The sequence below is a fragment of the Anomalospiza imberbis genome, chromosome 4 (assembly GCF_031753505.1).
Source record: "Anomalospiza imberbis isolate Cuckoo-Finch-1a 21T00152 chromosome 4, ASM3175350v1, whole genome shotgun sequence".
NCBI lineage: Eukaryota > Metazoa > Chordata > Aves > Passeriformes > Viduidae > Anomalospiza > Anomalospiza imberbis.
In genome coordinates, this window is record NC_089684.1 from 59,343,847 (window position 1) to 59,360,915 (window position 17,069).

General features: G+C 35.8%; 1 protein-coding gene across 10 annotated transcripts in view; it reads left to right on the plus strand.

Annotated features, from left to right (window-relative positions):
- The window catches only part of SLIT2 (slit guidance ligand 2), a 260,339-nt gene that overhangs the window by 166,065 nt on the left and 77,205 nt on the right, over positions 1-17,069 (plus strand). For all 10 annotated transcript variants that reach the window (XM_068188773.1, XM_068188767.1, XM_068188775.1 and 7 more), the window contains exons 8-9: positions 260-423; positions 2,772-2,910. In XM_068188773.1, coding sequence (XP_068044874.1) covers positions 260-423; positions 2,772-2,910 — 303 coding nt within the window. The remainder of the gene's footprint in view (positions 1-259; positions 424-2,771; positions 2,911-17,069) is intronic.

Sequence of the window (17,069 nt, forward strand, 5' to 3'; positions counted from 1 at the left end):
AAAAGTTAAATTATTAGGAAGCCTTCTTTTTTCTTCCAGTTAATTAGACCGCAAATAAAAAGTAAATTTGCTGCTTATATAGTTTTATTTATTAACTTGTAACTCCCAGACTTTCAATGAAAGACAGAAAAAGTTCCTCATTAACAGTTTTATTAATAAATCTGCAGAGTTCCTTGCTGAAGGGAGGGCTGGGCAAACTGGCCGCTTTCCTCTTTGTTCTTCCTAACTGGCGGGTGTCGCCGTGTTTGGTTCCGTGCAGCCGCCTTCACTCCAACAACCTGTACTGCGATTGCCACCTGGCCTGGCTGTCGGACTGGCTGCGGCAGCGGCCGCGCGTGGGGCTCTACACGCAGTGCATGGGCCCGTCCCACCTCCGTGGGCACAATGTGGCCGAGGTCCAGAAGCGCGAGTTTGTCTGCAGCGGTAAGAGAAACGCACTCGCCCGGCAAGTACTGCCTTGAGCCACACCTGCTGACACCCCAGGGCTGGGTGCCAGTGCTGCATGTTGGCTTTTGCATAATCCCAGTGTGAATGCTTATTAAGAAAAACTTAATCGTTTTTATTGGTATTTGTGGGGGTGCTCGTGTCCTTGCAAATTTTGTGTAATTATTGCATTCACATAGATTTTATAGCCCTCTAAAAGTATAATTGTGGGGGAGAGATACCGGAAATTAAAGAAAGGGTGTACTGATTGAGAATATAAACCTGTTAGTAATAAGGATTTTTTTTTAAACTTTACAGGTATATACTTGTTATTTTCTGACTTTTAAATATTACTCTGTATCCCTAAGTAACTTTCTGAATTTTACTGTTATGCTTTAATGCATAAGGTTATTTTTTTATATGAAATAATGAAATGACCAACAGTTCATTACTAATCACATTTTCTCTATTCAATTTTTTTCCTTTATTTGTATCTTCTAGATGAGGAAGAAGGCAAGTTTATCTTTCTTATTTAAATATTTTTACAATCAGATTGAAAATTTTCTGTAAATTTTGTCTACTGTTTCAAGTTTTGCCAAGAACTTTAAAAACCAGCTGCAATATTGCCGTCTTTTCAGTGGTTCAGCAGGATTTCTCCTGCTGGTTGATTTCCTGCAAACCCCCAGAAGCCTATTGCCAAATATGCCAAAATTTTCTCAGATCTATGTTTCTAAAAGAGTTTTATGGAGGGCACAATGTTCTGTCCTTATTATATAGCCTCTGATGTCGAAGTGTAAAGCACTGCCATCTTCACACGGCAAATGCTGACAGGATTCTTGTCACTAATTCTGCCTTTACGTGCATTTAAAAGGGCTTCTAATAAGATAATTCCATATATCTTACATGTAAATGTTATGGCTGCAGAGTCTGGATGTCAAGAACAGTTTTATAACTTGATCATTATAATGCTGACTATTAGCAAGGGGAATAACCATGTTTTCTCTCTGAATCGCTGTATTTTTATTCAATAAAGGTAGGTTAAACATTTTCTTCCTGGTAGTATAAAAAGAATTGTGTATTATTAGATTTGATTATTGTTTGTACATTCATAACACAAACATAAATGTGAAGTCAAATTATTATATTGTAAAAATTCTGTCTCAGAGAATCATAGAATGCTTGGCTTGGAAGAGACTTTAATGATCATCTTCCAATTCCTCTGCCATGGGCAGGCACACCTTCCACCAGACTAGATTGCTCAAAGCCACATCCAACCTGGCCTCAATATCTTTTCAGCAATTTAGAACTTGGACAGGTGTTACATGAAGTTTTAAGTGGGAACAGCACTGGCTGCAACTTACATTATCAGTGCACTTTTTCTATATTAATATGTGACATTAAGTATTGTGAGAGAGATCTTAAGTTAAATTGTGGTTTCATAGTCAAGAAGTTGTTTCTTGTTTTCCTTGAGAATATTTGAACAGTCTCTAATTATTTATAACTTAATGAAAAAAGAAAGAAAAGGGTGTCATACCTTTCTCATCCCTTTATGTCTTTCTGTATCATTATGAAACAACTGTTTTGTATTGTTTAATTAATAGAAGAATGAGTGCATTAATGTATTATAGAATGTGCAGTCTATCTATTTTATGAAATGACTAAGTTTAAAAGCTTAAGTTTATTTTTTTTTAATTAAAATTTTTGACTTTAACATACAACACTAAGAAATCAGGGCAAAACTTATGTAAACTAGCCACCTGAGTTAGTAAGAATGGCAGATTGTGGGAGGAAGTCTGCTGAGCTAAAACAGAGTGAGAAATGTGAAGTCAAAACTACTATGTATTTTTGTGTGACTGAATGAAAATGTCCTTAAATGAATGAAAATTCCAAAATTTTCTAAAAGCAATACTTAAATGAAGGACCAGATTCAAATAAATATTTGCGGAACAGAACAAAACTGGCAGGTCACATTCAGTGCTCATAGCAAAGTTTATTCCTTTCTCTTGATACGCATTTTTTAATACTAGACAACATTCTGAAAACTAAATAAATCAGTAATTAGTTTTCAACAGCATGCAATAAATAAAATATATCTGCAAAATGGATCACGGTCTTCTTAAATGAGATGATTTTGAATGGCTGTTACTAAAGAAGTTGAAAAATTATGTAGTGCTGTCACAGTAGTTGAGCATTTTTCTTTCACCTCTCTGGGTTGTATCAACATGTTAGTATGAAATGTGTGTTCAAATAAATTCAGTTTGAAAGTACTGATAGGCTACAATGTTTATTTTAGAAATTCTGCCTTAAATTTTTCAAGTAAGTGTAAAATGTTGTGCTTTTCTTTGCAGGTCACCAGTCCTTTATGGCTCCATCCTGCAGTGTCTTGCACTGCCCTACTGCATGCACCTGTAGCAACAACATTGTGGACTGTCGTGGGAAAGGCCTTACTGAGATCCCAACAAACCTTCCAGAAACCATCACTGAAATGTGCGTGATCTGACTTTCTTCCATTAACTTCCAGATAACATTTTTTCCCTATGTGTTAGTTTTTGTTATTTGTATGGGATAGGAATGCCTTCAGCCTCAGATATAAAAACAAATATGCAGTTGTATGAAAACATTTAAGACCTTTATGCTATCTTGTGAGTTATTTTTGTATGTGCTACTCATATTTAATGAGTAAACTGCATTCTGAATTGATTTAAAAAGAGTTTGGGAATCCTTGTTCTTCTACAAGTGAATGGCTTTTCACTGCAGACTCTAAAGCCTATTGCCTTCAGGGTTGCTTTCTCTGCTGGTTTTGGCTGAGATAGGATCAGTTTTCTTCATAGTAGCTGGTATGAGGCCATGTATTGGATTTGAAAATAGTGTTGATGAAACAGATATTTTCAGTACTGCTGAGCACGGTGCTTCCACAGAACAAAGGCCTTTTCTGCTCCTCACCCAACTCCACCAGAGAAGGCTGGAAAGCATGATGAGTTGGGAGGGGACCCAGCTGACCCCAGCTGATCTAAGGGATATTCTATACCATGTGGCACCATGCTCAGCATGTAAACTGGGGTAAGAACAAGAAGGGTGAGAGGTTCGGAGTGATGGTGTTTGTCCTCCCAAGTCACTGCTACATGTGACAGAGCCCTGCTCTCCTAGAGATGGCTGAACAACTGCCTGCCCTTGGCAAGTGGAGAATTAATTCTGTGCTTTGCTTTGCTTTTTTCACGTGCAACTTTTGCTTTACCTGTTAAACTGTCTTTGTCTTAGCCCATGAGTTTTTGCAGTTTTAACCTTCTGATTCTCTCCCCCATCCTGTTGTGGCAGGGGTGAGTGAGCAGCTTTGTGAGGCTTAGTTGCCAGCTGGAGTTAAACTGTGCCACTCACCTTCAGTTACTTTATTCATCAGACTTCCTACTAGAGAGGCATATCTTTGCATGAAAGATCTGCAATCCACACCACCAATAATAAGTGCTCTGCTCAAAGCAGAATCCTCAGAGAGTAAGCTGAGAAGGCAAGAGTAAAATGTAGTCATTGTGTTAATACCACATACCTTTGTATGGAAGAGCATGAACACTGGTAGTGTCCCATGACATGTTGTGTACAAAAAGTACTGCCATGTCCTCACTGTAGAGCAGAGTCATAGCAAAGGTGCTGAAGGGCCCAGAGTCTCCAAAAGCAAGGTGGCTGAGAGGTTGTGTGGGCACAGTAGTAAGTTACTGCTGCGTTGTCATCTGTGCAGGTGAGCAGCAAAAGCAAAAGGTGAGCTTGCTGACAGGATGGGCAGGGGCACAGCAACATGAACACCTTTGTTTTCTGGGATTGGCAGGGGCAGTGTTTTGGAAGGGAAGCTGGGAGTTCCCTTCAGGGAAATAGAGGGAAAGTAGCTGTGATGACAACCTGGTAAGTGAGGTCTGACTAGAAGTAAATGAGTTGGAGAAAATATTCAGAATAAAAAGCTTTTGAGTATTTTGATGATACAAGATGATCTCGAATGTTTAAAACTAGGGCTTCACAATGAAATTTTAATTGGCTTGTTGATATCTGACCTGTGATTTTGAACATTACAGGGTGGAACTTCTGTGGTTTCTTCTTTGGATGTGGATAATAATCACATCTGTCAGTTCATTATTACTGTTGTTAATGCTGACCTGGCTGACCCTACATGATCCAATACAGTCATTCAGCTGTGTAATACAAACACTTCTACCTTTCACCACTCTCAGAAAAACCCCTTTGCTTGTAAATAAAGTTACTCTTTCATAAAATCCATTCACAGTGGCCAGGAAGGCTACACAGAACTGTTTTCTTTATTTAATGAGCTGTATACCAACGTTTTTACTTGCACAAAAGTAAAATGTGCATAGAGGAAAAATATTGCAAGAAAGAAGTAGGGAGTATGTGTCAAATATTCCTCACTATATTTCTGGTGCTAACCACTGGACTACAGACACTGAAGACTGACTTTCTTTCCACTATACTTTTCTTATTTATGTAAGTAATGCTCTTGAATTTTAAGCATGGAATGCTATGTTCTTCAGCAGTTTATTGTCCTGGAGAGTAAAAGCAACCATGTAACAACACCTTCAGTATTAGGCTAAGCATTTAACAGATTGCAAACTGGTGCTCAATGTTTCCTGCCAGGCTAGACATCATTTGTTTTCAGAGTGAGGTTTTTTTCTCATTCTGAGATCCATAATCCATTAGAATATAGAGATATATGTGTGCTCATATACATAGGTACAGTGTATATAGTTCATACTGGTACAGTGCAAACTGTTATCTGTCTGTATTGTGTCTAGGCTCATAGGCTCTGGCTAAATAAAAAGGAGATCATGATATTTTGCTCAGGAGGTGTAAGAAGAGATTGAACATTAGAAAATCAAATTTTAGTAATCATTTTGTATCAAACAGATGCACACCACTGAATGTTGGTGTGGTGACAGAACTGAACTTCAGTGATATATTTTTGAGTAAGTCAGAAGAATACAATACAAGGTATGATTTGAAACATTGGTAGGCTGACCTTATCCTAGAGAGAATAACACTCTCATGTTGAGTAGAAGGTAAGGAGAGAAATGGAAGGCAGGAAGGAAGGAAGGCAGGAAGGAAGGGCTCTGAAACTGAAGGATAAATTGAGTAGAAAAATTAGAGTAAAGGATCAGGTATTTGCTGAGAATCACAGGATCGTTTCTGCTTACTTATCAGTATGTTGAAGAGGAGTTAAAGTTTTGACAAATACATTTTGCTGGTTAAATGGAGAAAGCTTTATGCTATACTTATTGCTTTAGTGTGAAGACAACAATTAGTGATAGTTGTCTTATGATTCTCATGGATGGGAGGTGTATTTACCTTCATAGAATAAAAGACTATGAGAGAGAGAGAAGAGGTTGGAAAATGAGTGGTTTATGGAGTGAAAAAGGTTTTACCAATAAAAAGGTGAGGGAAGTCTGACACTGGATCAAACCAGCACTCCACCCTGGCCAGTGGCCCACATCAGTTGTCCCTAAAGAATAGTTTGGAAACAGAAATGTACAAGTTCAGAAATAAAATACCAGTAGAACAAATCTTTTCTTTGCTCCCAATATGTGTTGGGGTTGCTCTGAAACTAGAAAATTTGCAGAACTTTCAGGGAAAAAAAGGGTTTTCTTTTAAGTATCCAATCTGCTTTAAACCCTGCTATGTTTAATCGTTCATGTTAAGATGATAAATCTGGAGGAGGGAGTTGTGTTCAAACTCTTCCAGTTTAAAATAGTTTTTTAAAGTTTCATAATGTTTCCTTGTAGAGGGCAGGAAAATGCAGTCACATACATAATTTGCCCTGTCACCTTCTATTTTGCACTCCATCTTCATTTGTCTCTTCTCTGAACTACTGTTTCAATGCCATTCAATCTTTTTGTATGTCAAAATCTTCCATGTCTTAATTAATCTCCTCCTGTTTCTCTGAATTACTTGTTTTGTAACGTTTTTTTATCTTCAATGACCAGAGTTGAATACAATATTCCAGATGACAGTGAATCATCAGGTTCTTATTAACAGAATTTGTTTTCTTTCATTTGCCTTTTGCAACCTAATAATCCCCTGTGTGATTTAATTGACTGTACATGTTGCACCATGTTTTAACTTGAACTAGCCCTGCAGACTCCTAAGCCTTTTTTTTTTTTTTTAGCTGTTAGGATTTTGTCAGGAACAAGAAGTTGGTAAATGTAATCCTATTATCACATCCACAGACATTTTTAACATTGAATCAGATTGTATGTCACGTTTCCATTTTAAAGCTGCTCTATGAAAGACTTCAGTCCTCTCTGCTTTTAACTAAATTTAACTTGCAGGAAGATTGTGACATTCCAGTATTGTTATCATACAATAAGTATTTTAAAGCTTCATTTTTTAAAGAAGTCCTCTGCAACTGTTGCTTATAGCAACCCATTGAGATTAGATTGAAAAGAATGATTGTATCCCACAAAATAATCTGTTTTTTTACTTATTTCCTTGGCAATAATGTTGTCAGGGAGTTGCAGAGCACAAGGCATAGGGTGCAGTGAGCTCTGTGTTTGCCCATGCTCTGCCGTTCTCACACACAGCTTCACTACCTCAATCACCATTTTAAGCACACGCTTTGGAAGGAGCCCCCCAATTCTCAGTGAGAGGGGGAAGGAGAAATGTGCTGGCTCCCTCTTATTTTCTTAAGGAAGTACAGGCTTTAACAGCCAAATTATTATTTATTCACTCATCTTTATAATACTACCAGATTCCTTTGCACACTGTAAGAAAATTAGTTTTATACTTCTAATTTGCCTGCATCAAATATTGTCCAATCTTTTCAATACTTTTCTTTTTTTGCCAATCTTTTTTTGCATTTTCATCTGAACATTTCCTACTTTATTGATAGAGACATTAGAAAAATCCACAATACTTTCAAATTCGCTTACTCTGAATATGTTTCTCTGCCCTCTGTCCCCTGTTTATGAGCTCCATTTGACGAATCCACTGCTGAGTACCACCAGCCTGTCATATTGTGCTTCTGCCAGCTTCATGGTACACAAACACCTCTAGTGCTTACATCATTCCAACCTTTTGTCTTTTCGTTATTGTATCTCATATAAATAATGTTCTCCTGTGAAGCTGACATTAAACTTTATTGTCAACCCTCCTTTATAGATGTGTTTAAAATCTGACAACTTATTTTTGTGAGATTTTGTTTTTCCACCCATTTCTGCCTCTTACTTATTTATTCTTATATGGAGAGCGGATTATTTTTAATAAGAATATAATCCATATTTACTTTTAAAAGATCTATAATTCCTTTTTTTTTCCTTTGAGGTTCTTTTGAAGCATCTTCAACACAAGCTCATGGTTTTGTGATGTTTTGCCAAGTTCTCTGTCCGTTTCTGCTGTTCTTCCTCCCTGTCTACACCTTGACTTCAGTCAGCTCCTCAGTACCCTATGACACACTGATTTCTTAACTTTGTTTGAAAAATATGTTGTCTGATCTGTTCTGCACGAGAATACTTTGAATTCATTACATTGTCAGTCTGTTTGGGACAATGTTGTATAAAACCAAGCAGTATTAATAATGTTGCTATTCTCTGTACTTTTGATAAATACAATGAAATTGCAGGTTTAAAGTGTATATTCCATGTTGACAATTGTATGGTTTTTTTTCCCTGGGAATTTGATAAATTAACTTGTATCTAAATAGTGTGTTAAAAAAAAGAAGCCTTTAAATGGAATATTGAATTCTTTAAGTATTATACATCAGCAGTTTCCATTGAGTAAAATTTTGCATGTTGGAAGCTCTGAGTTAGCTCTCTATGGAAAAGTACAAGAAAAGGCTTTCTGTTTAGTCTAATACTGATGTGGCTTTACATTGCCTTGATAGCTCTACTGTCTCGGAATGCTGTTTTAAGACATTAGGAACTGTCTTCTCAGGCTGATGGCTACTGCCTCTGCAACAGAGCTGGCAAGGAGAGCATGTGCTTGCCCTGCACTGGAGCCTCTCTGTCTCTGAGTTTAGTGTGATAGCCTAAACCACTGAGAAAAATAGTTAACACTGGAAGCTGAAATGGTTGAGGAAGGAGCAGGCGTTCTGTGATGGTGGGAGCAGGAGGAGGCAGAGCCAGTTGCCAAAAAGCTGTTTCATTCCAGTGTAGTCAGATTTGCTGGTGACTGTCAGGATGTTGCTGAGCTGATTTTGTCATACTCTGACTTCTCAATTGGTACAGAAGTCAGTTGTCTGGAAGCAGCAATTCCCGCTGCACGGAGGCAGTCAGCAGGCAGTGTGCTGTCTGCCAAGTGTCTCTTGGGAAGATGCCTTCAGAAGCAGGACTGCTTATCTCCATGTAGCTGCCAGGAAAATAGAAGAAGAAAAAAACCTGTGGTGACCTCTATTTTTTCCTTCTGTTTGATAAAACTTGGAGCAAAATTAGGTATTCAGCATCTCAGTAGATGTAGTTCTTAATCTGTATTGCCTTAATACAGTTGTATCTGTACCAGTTACACCCTTTCTCCAAAATTATTCCCCACTTTATTATCTAAATGAACTCACAGACAGCCAAATAAGAATACCTAAACTTTTCTTTTCAGGTTTTATCCAATTAATGTGATAATTTTTGTGAAAGAAATTGTTCATATTCCGTATGTGTTTAAAAAAACTGAGCACCAAAACTGCTCCAGTTTTAGAGTACCTATTCATTTCTGTGAATTCTACAGAAAGCACAAAAATTAAAAGGGTGCACAGATATACCTTTGCCTCTGGTTCAAATGAATAGATTTCATACCATGACTAACTTGCAGGAAACATTTTGGGAACTTAAAAAAATTTCCCATATATTTGTTACTTTAATGTCTCTATTGTAACATTGTGAGGCAAAATATAGCGCCCATAAATAATATGAATACTCTTCCAACTTTGGTTATTCAGTATGCTTTACTTCAGCCTTTTTTTCATCAACTTAAGCAAATCATGATACATTATTCATTAATTCATCTCAAACATCGTAATTTGAGTTGGTTTAGATTTTTTGTTAGAACCTCCCTCCTTTTACAGAAATTTTTAGATGCCCTTTCATTGGCATGTTCAATCTGTTACATTTAACCAACTTAAGTGGCCTCACACACCTGGTGCTTTCCTTCTTTGTCATGCAGTTCATTAAAGGCATTAAATGTCATTAAGGTTCAAAACTATTACTTTAATTGGTGCTAGAAATTACAGCCTTTGTAATGGCAATAGCATTTATCAGCCTCTATGCTGGCATTCCTTCCACATTTTAGTTGTTCATCAAAGTTAATCTCTTTTGGCTTGGTTTAATTTCAGAAGGATTCACCTTCTCAAAATTCTTTGAGAATGATCAGCAGAAATAATTCTGGTTCCCTTTGAATAGAGCTTCTTTTTTGCCACGTTTTCAAACAGACTCTGAAAAACTCTACAAATAGCAACCCAGCAGCAATTTTATTAATTGTACTGGTACCTTATCCGAGAGTGCTGTGACAGGCTTTTATTTCAAAAGAGGCCAAAAAGCCATTAATGAGCTAAACCTACCTTCATGAAAATGCTGCTCTTATAGTCTTCTGATTTTCTTTTCTCTTCCATGCCTTGAACCTGTCAAAGTAGTTCTAAAACTTCTTTCCTTACTGTAATATTATGTGTAAGTGAAAATAAATAGAACTGCAATAAGTGTTTCTAAGGGGTGGCAGAGGGGGAAGCAGGGGAAGGAGTACCTGTGCTAATGACCATAAATTTGTACAAATTATGAGTATTTAAGAAAAAAATTGATTGTTCCTTCACTTTTTTAATATTAAAAAAAAATATTAGTCAAGGGAAGGGCTTAATTAAATTCTTTTTCAGAAGGATAGCAGTTACTACCATGGCGTTTTGTGGAGGAGAGAGGGATGACTGGAGGATGGCACTGTTAAATAAGGAACAGTTTTATAGATAATTCTAGTCTTTGTAACAGGCAGAAAAGACTCTAAACCACATAATATGGGAAATGAAAAAAAAAAAACGTATAGAAGTCAGGGATTTTAACAGTTCACCTTCACAATCCAATGTACTGAAAGGCCCCTGACTTCTTATTACTATGGCCTTCAGGATAAAGTTTTTGTTTCGTGTAAATGGAGCTTTATAATGTTTGAATACCAAAAGTAGAAACTGTACAGTTGTTTCATGACAACTTTATTTAAGTTTTCCATGAGTTTCCTAATTTTTTCCCTAAGTCTTGCCTAATCTTACCATCCTGATTTCTGGCTATTTTTCTTCCTGTTTTTTATCTTCCCATCTCATTCTTTCTTATATACTTTCTTATATACTTTGTTTTCATAAGTGCTGATTAATGATTGTGTGGTATGCCAAGTGCTCAACTACATCTTTGTAGTGTTGAGCTGTGTTTGAAATTAAGCAGGATTAAAAGCTCCTAAGATTGCTTCTCACAGTAACACTCAGATTATATTAAAGAAGAAGGGAGAAAAAAGGAAGTGAAAGGAGAGAAAGAAGAAAAAGAAGCGGAAAAGGAAATCTGGCAGAACTGATTTTGACAGATGGACTTAACCAAGATAAAGTGATCTGATCACACTGCAGACACTGGGGAAGTGCTTTGCATACATGAGGAGTTTTATTTGAGTACTGGGACCTCTGTGTCTGTATCTTTCCCAGTGATGCTTGGCATGTGTACAGTCCTTAGATAAAAGCTCAAGGTACAGCCTTAAATAAGTAGCAGTTGAATGGAGAGACTCTTACATCAAAATGCAAAGATGTAAGAATGACCCTTTACAGAGAAGAGTTTAGGTGCATGGAGATGGTTTAGGTGCATTTATTGAAGACATTTTAAAGAAACTCATAGCAGGAAAGCACTGAAACATCAGTTATAAGGCAGCTTTCTCTATTTTTAACAGCTCAAAGCGTGATTTGGCTGTCTTTGTAGCAGTACCCTGTATCTTTGCAGCTCGAAAGGAATGAGGAATGCTGTGGAGAGGATGCAATAAGTTACAAGGCAATTAACTGATTATTGGTTTTCTGAGTTATGTTTGTGTTTGCTTTTTAGTTTAAATCAAAACATTCATCTTCTTAGGACTTGGAATGCCAGTTCATACATGTGATTTACCTCTTAAACAGTTAAGCCATCGGCCAGAATCTTGCACATCCAGCAAGGAAGGGTTTTTCCAAGTTGTTTCTATATATGCGTATGTTTATGTAGTCACTGGTCTTTACAATATATTGCATTTTAGTAGTTTGCAAGAATTCTCTATAACTATGTCCTCTGTTTCTGAGAAAATATATATATATTTTATATATATATACCCTTCTGATGTTACCTGGAAGAGATAAATCTCTCTGGTCTCACTATAAAATATTTCAAAATAATTTAATTATTCTTATGGTTCTTTTTGCAACTTTTCTGTTTTATCAAGACATTTTCTTAATTGCTCTCATAACAAATGCTGACAGCTGTGCCACACTCTAAAGATACTGTTAATCTTAAATTTTATTTTCACACATGGCTCTTCACCTGCATGTGTCAAGTGAAAACATGATGTCAACTTATGGATGAAAAATTAAAGTAATTGCTATAGCATCCATTTGCTTTTGAATAGTGATACATACTTTGGTCAGTAGGAAGCCAGAAAACTGTCAGGTTTTGAATTTTCAGAAAGTGCTGGATTAAAATAAAGTGTGTTGAAAGACACATAAGGAACTAAATGCCCCTTAATAAATTCATATGGTCTGGCTAATATTTTCTCATCTCTTATTCTAACACTCCAAACTTTTGAGCAACTTTATATAGTTCTCCTGATATTAAAATTAACTTTTCTTATAGGTGTTTCTCTTCAATTGTATTTCATGTGTCCTTTTCCTCCAATCTTTCCTTTTCTTCTGCCCTACCCAAAGGTGTCTAAAACCAGTGTTGTCAAGATCAGTCTTGGCTAATGCATTGGACTGGATAATCAGATTTACACCAGTGGAGTATGGAGGCATAGTGAATTTTCAGTGAAATCTAGAGCTTTTGCTTCTGTTTGGACTAAAATTTAATGCATTTTTATATCCAAAAGCTTATATCAAATAATAATAGTACATAATCTTTAGATGCAGTATTATTAGTTATAATGTTTTGCTTACATGCTTATTCATGAGAATTCCTAATTACATATGGAGAAGGACCAAAAAGGTTCCTAATGAGATGGAAATATCTGCTGCAAAATAGCTGACATGAAAATAAAATTTTAGTATCAATATGCACTGCGACTGTATTTTAAAAAGTCCCTGACCCTGTTTAGTTGGCTAAATAATGCAAATAAGGCCATAAACATTGAAAATCTTTGCATGAAAATAAACATAATAGTATATTATAATTTTACTAGAAAGGTTTTATGATTTGCCACTTGCTGACCTCTGTCTGGACTCTTCATCTGTGTGTCAATGATATAGCCCTCTTGCTGTGCTTTTCTGTGCTCTTGGGATGGTCATTATTTCCTAGTTAAAGCAGTGTTTATGCCCAATGGAATAAGAAACAAGTGGTTTGTGTGCTTAATCAAAAATTTGGAAATTTGCTAAAATTTAAACATCTTTTATATGATGTATGCATATAACCACAGAATAACTACATGTAAAAAATGAAAAATGCATTATCCATAATGCAGTGCATTGAATAAATGTGAAGCAAATTAAAATGTGCTAAAGAAATCTGTTGAGGTATTAGTTTCTTCACCTTAATATATTTAATTTACCAATTTAGATTTCACTGAATTATCTGTAACTTATCTTTGGTATTCCTACCTTAATATTTCTTGGGCAAAACTTAAACTGTATTCCATTTTACTGCTTCAAAAATAGATGATTTTGCTATTTGATAGCTAATCCTGTCTGCTTAGCACGCACAAGAGAAATGATTTGTCATGCTCTTACTCAAATGTCTTCCTAATCTGAAAATTACTGTAAATCATGTGGCTTTATGCTTTTTGGAAAACAGAAAAAACAGCTATTTCATTTGAGTTGTCGGATGTTTTTGTATGTATAACATCCAATCTGTTCCTTATTAGCCTGTGTTCTGTGCTGCCATTGTTCATGTCTTTGGCTTTCTCCATACCCTTGTGTCCTATCTTGAAAACTAATTAAATTCAGACAACAGGATGATTTCAGGAGTCAAGAGAACATAGAGACACAGAACAAAACAACCAGACAGGAACATATGAAAGCAGTGCAGTTTTCCAAAAACTAGCAGTAGGTACTGGCCAGAATGAGCACCATTCCACATCTCGGAGTTTTGTGCAATTTTTCGTGGGTTTTAAGTAGAAGAGGCACCTTGACGGACCTCTCTTATGATGCCAAGGGAAAGAAAATAACTCAAGCATAGAATAAATTAATATTATAAATAATAATAATTATTATTAATATTTTATAATTTAGCATGAAGGGAAGCTGGAAGAAGGCCCATGTCACTTTTCCAGAGAAATCCTCGTAGATCTCTGACAGCTGTACCACACTCCAAAGGTGTTGTTAATCTTAGATTTTCTTTTCACATGTGGTTCTTCACTTCTGATTACTTTTCCTCAGCAATTATGTGAGTGAAGTAATTTGAAAAGAAACTATGGATACTGACTTTTCAGTATTTTGTGTTTTGTCATCATTCAAATGTTTCTTCATCAATTACATTTTTAAATATATAGTAAGTAAGCAACCACATAATCTCAGTTAAAAAACTTCTTAAGATTTCTGGCAAATTTGTAATGCAAGACCACGTATTATTTAGCAGGTAATGAGGACTCCTGTCACCCCGTTGGTCTCACACAATGGGGGATTTTCAAAGTAGTGTTTCTGCACTTTTAGACAACTGGACAGGTCCCTGCTTGTGATGAGCCAAGAGTGTTGCAGGATTGTATCTATTTATTTATTTATTTGTGAATTTAAAACACTTATCTGAACAGCTTGACTAGGTTTAGTAGTATAAGATAAGAACTCTCATCAAAAATGGGCTAATTAGAGAGACTAACTTGACTCTGGGTGACTCAGGCTGATTGCACTGGAGCCACACTGACAGAAGCCAAAGTACTAAGCAAATAATTATTTAACAATTGGTGAATTTTGCTACAACCTGAACCTGTAACAGTAGAGGAATGTCAAGCCCATCATCATTAGTGATGCTTTAGAGTTCAGAGCATGAGATGGCCCTTTCTGTAATGAAATGCAGGTTTGAGACTTCCTTTTGAATAAATGAGATGAATTGTTTAATACCTTTAGAATTACAATTCTTGCTACTTTCTTGATGCAATGCAGACTAAGCAGTCATCTGTCATTTAAAATCAATCCCCTGAGGAAATATTTGGTAGAACAATTAGACTGGATGTTAACAGTTTGGCAAGCTTTAGGGCAACATTGACAGTGAATCTTTATATACAAATATTTAGGAAACTGTCAAACAGATTTATTAGTACACAGACTTAAAGCCTGAAAGTAAGAAATACCTCTTTTGTTTTGTTAGATGTGGATGATATCACAGATTTCAACAGAATTCTTCTGCTGCTAAGGCTAGAAGTGACATTTAATGGCTTTAAGCACTCTAGAGGTGCAGTTATGGAGAGACAAAAAAGGTACTTTGTTTAGTAGCCTCAAGGATTCCTCTAGCAAGAGAAATCATTACTGTTTCCTTATTTTAAAAACAAACAAAGAAAACCCAAAATCTGGCAGGTGTTGCATGTGATGAAAGATGTGTTGGCCGTGTATTGCAGTTCTTCAGATTCAGGAGCTGTACTCAATCCCATCACTGAAATCTATTTTTTGGTTTTTTGACAGCTGTTTTTGCCATTTACTTTAAAACCAGATGGGGAAAATGCAAAGAAGAGATGTCAATTTTATTACTATGTATAATCAGCATCTGTGCAATACATCAGACTTATTTCACAGCTTACACTTTCTCTCTGTAGTATAATTCTTTTGGGATTTCTTGACAACTTTCTTGAAAGACTTCTTGTAAATTAGGAGATACTGGAATTAAAAGTATAGATTAATTAACTGCTAAAATCACTTTTCTGTAATCCAAATTTACTTAATCAAGATGTTACATTCTGATTGCTTAATTATAAAATAATGTCTAATTTGCTTCTCCATATTCAAATCCACTTTTTCTTAAGCAAGATGTTTTGTTTTATTTTATTTTAGTATTATGAAATGCTTTTTATACATCTCTGATCCCTTTGCATGCATTTAGGTGCAGCACATCTCTGTGTATATTTTTTTACCATTCTCTACTGAGAGGGTTTAGTATATTGTACCCCATCTGCATCATTTAAAGTAAAAATGATTCTGTAGAGAACAGGGTATTCTCCATTCTCAGTCTGCCCTCTTTCCTGGTGCAGCAGTCTTTCACAGAAATGACTTTTTATGGTGGGAAAATAGGCTAGTTTAAAAGTGTCAGTATAAATAAGCATGTTGTCTGTCTCTGGAAGTGCGGAAGCAGTAATCAGTAATGGTGTGCTGCAGGCTTATAGTACAGAACAGCATCCTCCTGGAAAGTGTCAAGTGATTTACATGTCACAGGGCTCTCTGGGGACTGTGTGGGAAGAATCTGTCTACTGGCTGGGGACCTACTTTGATTTGATTTGATTAGGTTGGAAGTCACAACTGCAGAAGCACCTTTGTTTCTCAGAATAGTAAGTGGTTGTACATTACAGTGTCTAGAGTGATAAGCAGAGGGGAAAGATTTCCAAAGAGAAATGTTCACAGTACATTTCCTAGATAGGAGTAATTAGGGAATAGTCTTCAAAAAAGGTTTCAACTAGTTTGGCAGCATTAAAAGACAGTAAAACACTTATGTATCGGTGCAGGACTTCTTTGAAGTGCAACACTAAAAGGAGATGGAGACTTCATATTAAAAGCATTAATTAGCATTTGTGTGGTGGTGGGCAGAGTACTTCTTTTACATGGGGCAATGCAAGCTTTGATGAAGAGTGTACTTAACCATTATCTTAGCTTATTAAATATGCTTCTAAAATTGACTGTGACTTTTGAAAAAGAAACCACCAAGGCACTGTTTATGATACATAGATGTTCATTTATAAGAAAAAAGTGACTTCTGGAATTACTTTGAAAGGAGTTGTTGTGAACAAAATTTAATATAAATTTCATGGAAAAATACTGACTCAAGGGGTTTTTTTGTTCTTTGGTGATACAATGCTACTTCTTGCCAAGTCATTTTTAAGCACTTAATGGCTGACTTTTTCAGTAATCGATAACTACAAGCCATCCTATTCCAGAATTAAAAATATTTCATTTAATATACGGAATTAATATAAAGGAGTTTTTAATTACTATGGGTTTTATCAGTAGAATGCAAATTTACTTTAGATATTAGTCTATCTGTACTTTGTGACTCGGGAATATATCTAATTAGATTTTCTCTGGAATAGTGGATACAAATTTACACTCTGTGAAATTCAGCTGATTCTCTGAAAATAAAGCAGAAAATTAGAGGATAACAAAACTTGAAAATGTGGATTTGATTTACTTTCTTTACAGACAAAATGGAGTATAAAAGATTTTTCGTCTGTATTTATATAATCTTATTCTTCCTGTTTTATGTTAATCTCATTTTCTAAAATGTGATGTGTTTCAGTGCCTACATTTCAGCTTAAGTTAAGAAAATATGTACTTAGATGATCCTACTAAAACA